This window comes from Ipomoea triloba, chromosome 5 (assembly GCF_003576645.1).
Source record: "Ipomoea triloba cultivar NCNSP0323 chromosome 5, ASM357664v1".
In the NCBI taxonomy this organism is placed as follows: domain Eukaryota; kingdom Viridiplantae; phylum Streptophyta; class Magnoliopsida; order Solanales; family Convolvulaceae; genus Ipomoea; species Ipomoea triloba.
Window position 1 is genome coordinate 26,929,649 of NC_044920.1, and position 6,300 is coordinate 26,935,948.

The following is a 6,300-nucleotide window of genomic DNA, read 5'->3' on the forward strand; positions in this document are numbered from 1 at the left end:
TCAAAGAGAAAAGGCAGTTCTGTTACTCTCTCTTAACTACACAATAAACGTCACCAAGGCCCAAGGGATTTCTTAACTCACCCAGGTAAACTCCCAACAAAGGATTTACATAATGTGAGCAAGATCAAGCACCACATAGAAAAACTAGAAGTAAAACAAGCTGCATATCAAAAATATGCCTTACATAACTGGAGTATACTGTACACCATAATAACTAGTTGACAAACAACAAATGTCCGTATATAGGAATTAGGATAGAATTAGGATAGCATGCCGTTGCTTTTACATTTCTAACTCGCAGTGAAGATCATAGATGATGAAACTCCACCTATTCATCATCATATGAAATATGGAAGTCTGTAGTACAGCCAGATGCCTCAGGATCTTCAGCACCACAACAGTCATAAAATTTGGCAGCATAAGGAGGGTCATCGGGTCCCAACTCATAGTACCTTCAAAAAATGGAAATAATAAATCGTTCTGTCCTCTAAGAAATTAAGGAATTATAAGAAATCTGAGATCACAGAAAGGTCTTTGAATGTCAACCCCATGGAAAGGGAAAAAAATGGAAGTATACATACACCAAGAAAATAGGAGATAAAAGGGTTATCCTTAGACTAGGATAGCAAAACCTGGAAAAGTATATCTACATAAGCTGATATTAAAGAAAATGGCATAGTATCACATCAAACTAAAGGCCGGTAATGTAATCAACCCAAAAAGAGGGATGCTACTTGGATTCCATTACTCCTTAGTGTGAGTTTGAGTATAAGCCTTTGCACTAGCATGTGTGACACAACTTGTACCTGAGTAAATTATGGTCTCTTTCTCTCTCTTGTCAAGTTTTAGAGAATTCTAAAAAGAATTAGAAAAGAAGCCCTCTCTACAGACTTAACTAGATACATCATAACTGTATCCTTACTAACATAATGATGCTTCAAAGTTTTTATGTGAAGAAAATATTACCCCACAGTGCAACAAGTACAATTAAAGTAAGTTTGTTCAAACTTCCCTTTACAGATCACTCATAGACAAAGAGCATGTGGTTGGGAACTTAAATACAAAGAAACCATTCTGAAGGTTTGGTATACATGATTTCAGTGACTTGCACTGCTTCATCTATGACTCTTTATTTAGAATAAAGAAGTTCAAAATTTGAGGCATAACTATAGAAATTGGGCGTGGTCTGATGACATCACCATTATCTTCCATAAGGAAGGTTGCATGTAGGAGTCTCATCCCAATTATGTTGATATTACGTTGAACAGATACTACTTAGAGTATATATACTCCGTATGTATTTTTTTTTTTTAAACTATAGAAATCGTAAACTGAAGCATTAATCCAAAATATAAGACCCTCCGTAAACATTTCTAATAATTGCTTGAACCTTTTGTATTCCACACACACACACAAATCTGAAAAAATGAATACACGCTCGGAAATGAAGATGAATTCCAACAAAATTAATGAAGATTGGATTAAACATAACAACTTTAAGTCGCGAATCGAAGGAGAAAATTACCTTTTCTGATCATCGTGACGGCGACAGACGAAGAATGAAGGATGAAAGCGGCAGGAAGAAGGGGTGTTGGAGTCGGAAGTGTAAATGAACTTGCATCTCTTGCACACCTTCTCTCTCTTCTTCCTGGATTCTTCATCTTCTTTCACCATGTTTGCATCCTTTTCCATTTCTCAAAATTATTAGCTGCTTGCCTGCTTCCAAGCTCCAAGTACCCTCGTATCTGGTTTAATGCGCTCCGATTAAGCGATTTGGTTAGCTGAATGCTCGTCCGTCTCCAGAGTTAAAACCGCGATTCAGCCGTTTTGTTTTGTTTTGTTTTGTTTTTTTAAATTTTTATTTTAATGAAAAGTCGATTAAACCATCAAACCAAGAATAGTTTGGTTGACAATGATTTAGGTTTAATTTTAGGTAATTATTAACTTATTTCAAAAATAAATTTTGGTGAATTAATCAAATTATTTCAGAAAATTTATCAAATAAACTCTCAAAATCATGTGATATAGCAATTAAACTTTTAAATTATTAAAATTATTAATTATTAGGTGTTAAAAATTGGCTGCTTGGTATTGTGGTAAGCATATTACATATTAGTAATGTAATTGTATGGTTGAAATTAATTTTAAAATAATAAAGACAGAAGATATTAAATATAAAAGAAGAAAAAAGAGTTAAATAGGTGATCGAATTACACACCAAAGTGCAATTGAACCATTGAATTTAAAAAATTACAATCATGTTACTGAACATCGCAAATTTAAGCAACTGAACATAAAATGACATGCTGAACATGTAATAGATGATGAGGTGGTTACTAGATTAAAAATCACTTTTTTTAAAATTATTATTTTTTAATAAAATACCTTTAAAAAATTATTATTTTTAATAAAAAAGACCTTAAAAAAACGGCTACTCACCCCTCGTTTATGCCAAAAGGCGAAGAACCCATCTTCGTCCCTAATCGACGAAGAGGGGTTCTTTGTCTCCCGGAGACAAAGAAATGGTCTTTGTCTTCGGTCGGAATAAAGAGATGCTCCCTGTCTCCGATGGAGATGAAGGTGGGTGGACATCGATTTTTGTTTTATTTTCTTTTTAGATTTATTTAAAAATTATTAAAAATAAAGTAATTTTTTTTTAGTTTAATAACCGCCACATCATATATTACTGGATTAACATGTTATTTTAGGTTCAATTGCATCAATTTACATTGTTCATAGATCCAGTTGTAATTGTTGAGTTAGATGACTTAATTTTTAATGTATAATTCGATGAATTATTTGACCATTTGATCCTTATATATATATATATATATATATATATATATATATATATATATATATATATATATAATTAAAAATAAGAGGAACCATAGTTTCAGCCAAAAAAAGAAAAAATAAAATTGGCCAATAATATGAAAAGTTTATTGGCCAATGAAATTGGACATCCCAACACCAAATTTGTTTCTATTTTTGAGTTGAGTTGCTGTAATTGATTCTTCCGGTACTTCCTTACTTTACCAACTGAAAATACCAAAATTCGTTTCCCGTTGGGGTTTCTTGCCAGCATTTCTCATTGCTCCAGATATGCTATTCTCTCTTATCTGATCATATCTTTTCACTGAATTAGGGTTTTTGAATCTGTATCTCTGCGCTCGTGCTTGGCGTTCTGATTGATTTGATATCGGGGATTCTTCTTTCTGAACTGTTTCGCCGTGTAATATTCTGCCAGAAATTTGAGAGAGTAATGCTAGTTTCTGTGATTCAGCTCTAAATCGTGGATTCTGGACTTCTTATCCAGTTTGGGTGAGCGTAAAGGATTGATCTTTATTCAATTCTATCAACAATTTTGAGGTTTCATTGTTGTTTCAATATTTGGTTATATTTCTCCTGTATATTGTACTATCTGTTTCTGTGGTTCAAGTCTGTTTGGCTCCCCCTTTTGATGGATTTCATGGGAGAAGAAAACTGGGGTGTTGCTGGTTTGAATGACCAGGCTCTTTGGGCTACTGAGGATGATTATAGTGCCTGGAACAATGGTCCCTCTGGTGAAACCACCCCTTCAAACTCTAGCCATGATGGGAAGTACCGGTCTGGCAGTGAGCCTCCTAACAAGAAATCCCGAAATTCCCAGGGTTCAGACTCTCATGTCATAGTCCCTAATAGGTCCAAAGCGATTGGCAAGATGTTCTTCAAGACGAAATTGTGTTGCAAGTTCCGCGCTGGGGTCTGCCCCTATATAACCAATTGTAACTTTGCTCATGGGCTGGAAGAGCTGCGGAAGCCGCCCCCTAATTGGCAAGAGATTGTCACTGCACACGAGAGCGATCGTGGGGGAGCGCCAGTGGAGTCGAGGGAGGAACACCAGATTCCTATTTTGAGTTCCCCTGATTCACGGGCCGAGTTTCAGAGGTCTTACAAAGGAAGGCACTGCAAGAAGTTCTATACTGAAGAGGGATGCCCGTTTGGGGATAGTTGCACGTTCCTTCATGATGAACAGTCGCGGTCTAGGGAGAGTGTTGCAATAAGCGTGACTCCTACTGCAGGCAGTTGTGGTGGTAACAATTCAATTGCAGTAAACCAAAAGCCTACCAACTGGAAGACAAGAATTTGTAATAAGTGGGAGACTACAGGGTACTGCCCGTTTGGCAGCAAGTGTCATTTTGCTCATGGAGCAGCAGGTAAGGCGAAATTTTGCTAGTATGTTAAATTTCTGTTTGTTTGCCTCGTCTTATGGTAAAAATGCCTGTCTTATTGAAGTAGGGTTAATCTTCCCTTATAGTGTGGTGGAGAATACACATCTAAAGCATCCTGATTCCATAATTTAGATTGACATACTGGCCCTGTTTGGTAAAATGGCTGTTAGTTGATTGGGTTAGAGGGTATGATTACTTATAACATTAGCTGATTGTAGNGGGGATTTGATGTGGTAGTCCTGAGCTTGCTGTCCCAGCTTCATAGATTGGTTGTTTTATACATTAATGAGCACATAAACAAGTTTGTAAACAATGGAAGAAATAAAGGACGGGATGATATAAGGGAAAGAGTTGGAACAAGGACTCTGCTTATAGAATGGGATTTCAGTCTGGTTCAAAACAGTGAAGGATCTTGAACCAAAATTTATCCCCCCATTCTCCCAAGTAATAGGAAAGGGGATCGAGAAGTCTATATGGCATGACATATTCCATGTTGGGATGACCTATCCTTGAGGTACTGAGTGACAAGAAGTCTGTGTTTATAGAAGTTGTAGGTGGAGTGTGGTAAGAAGGGGGATGGGAGAGAGTGCTCCTAAAATGGCTATAACCCCATAGACATGTTTGAGAAATAGCAGCAAATGAACAAATGACCTAAAATTGCAAACAGGCCGATTAACAATACTTTGGAAAGCAAGAGATGTTAGTATATTTATTCATTACTTAATAGTGCTTGCAAATTCGCATTAAGCGATTAACAGTTCATAGTTCTTGTGGTTGTCAAAACCTGCCATGCATTGCTTGTGTTCCATTTTCCTTCTAACTTATCAAAACATGGTTCGACATTCTTCATAAAAATCTCAGTTATATGGAGTAGTATTCAATTCTCATACCAACCATTGTTCATTTTAGCTTCAGACACGCTTCAACTGTGCTAATGATTGCTACTCTAGGGTGCATGTTTTTACAGTGTTGTAAAACTCAGCCTAGGCGGCCATCAACCATCTGATGGGCACCTAGCGCCTTCCACAACACTGTTTTTAATTACCAAGTGGCATACAGGGCTGACTTGGAAGGGAAATATCCCCTGAGCATTCTGGATGCCCTCATCATAACAAGCTTTCAATGGTTGAATATTTCTTTCCATCTTTGAACCAATTTTGCCACAAAGTGAAAGGCTGTTTATGCATTGGATTACTGGACTCATCTTGTAAAATGGCATTCTTCAATGCACTGATTGCAATCTGTTTCCGAAATTTCTGGCAGAGCTGCATAATTTTGGTGGAGGGCCAACGGAGGGTGAAGGCAAAGATTTCGCATCAGTTCCTTCAGATGTAAAGCAGGGAGGGTCGTTAAAGCCAGTAGATACCATGGTTGCCTCAGCCACATCTGCTCCCAATGCAGATGTTTATCATTTGGGTTCGGGTGTATCGTTGCAAAGACCTTCTAACATAACTCAGAGGCCGGGGGAGAGGCCTATTCAGAAATGGAAAGGACCGAATAGAATAAGCAAAATCTACGGGGACTGGATAGATGATATGGAATGAGAGGGCAAAACCTGATATTAAGCAGAGGATGCTAAGTGTTCTTGAATGCAAAAGTTCTGAGTAGAGATGTAATACCTTTTTGTCAGGTCCAGGCAATGTTGTTGTTGTTGTATGTCAATAATGTTAACATACCATAGTACATAGAGACGACTATGGAAATGAATAATTTATAATAATATCATTTTGTACCATCTTAGCAGATACTGTTCCAAATGAGACTGATCTCTTTCCTTTTATTTTGTGAATTACTAGTCAGGACAATAAATGCGAGGAGTTAAAATAAGAATGAGTTCAATTACAATCATATAAAGAAGAAAATTTATTCGGTAAAAACAAAAGCGATTAAAATGAAAATTTTTCTATGGCACCAGACATGTATCCCAAGGACATTTCTTTCTCCACATGATTACATGAACTCAATATCTATCTATCTATCTCCGAATTATCACCTACTTTTATTTAATATTATATGTTATATATAATATATATTAAACAAATAAATAAAATAAAAACCAAAAAAAAAAAAAAAAAAAAAAAAAAAA

General features: G+C 36.3%; 2 protein-coding genes across 2 annotated transcripts; one reads left to right on the forward strand and one right to left on the reverse strand.

The window, feature by feature from the left end:
• On the reverse strand, positions 1–1,824 carry LOC116019065. Its single transcript, XM_031259148.1, has 2 exons — positions 1,526–1,824; positions 1–452 (listed from the first exon to the last, which is right to left on the reverse strand). Exons 1-2 carry the CDS (start codon positions 1,690–1,692, stop codon positions 329–331), a joined length of 291 nt encoding a protein of 96 aa, XP_031115008.1. The 5' UTR covers positions 1,693–1,824; the 3' UTR covers positions 1–328.
• Positions 1,825–2,960: 1,136 nt separating this feature from the next.
• On the forward strand, positions 2,961–5,957 carry LOC116021120 (zinc finger CCCH domain-containing protein 56-like). The gene is made up of 2 exons (XM_031261731.1): positions 2,961–4,199; positions 5,478–5,957. Exons 1-2 carry the CDS (start codon positions 3,464–3,466, stop codon positions 5,756–5,758), a joined length of 1,017 nt encoding a protein of 338 aa, XP_031117591.1. The 5' UTR covers positions 2,961–3,463; the 3' UTR covers positions 5,759–5,957.
• The last annotated feature ends 343 nt before the right edge of the window (positions 5,958–6,300 follow it).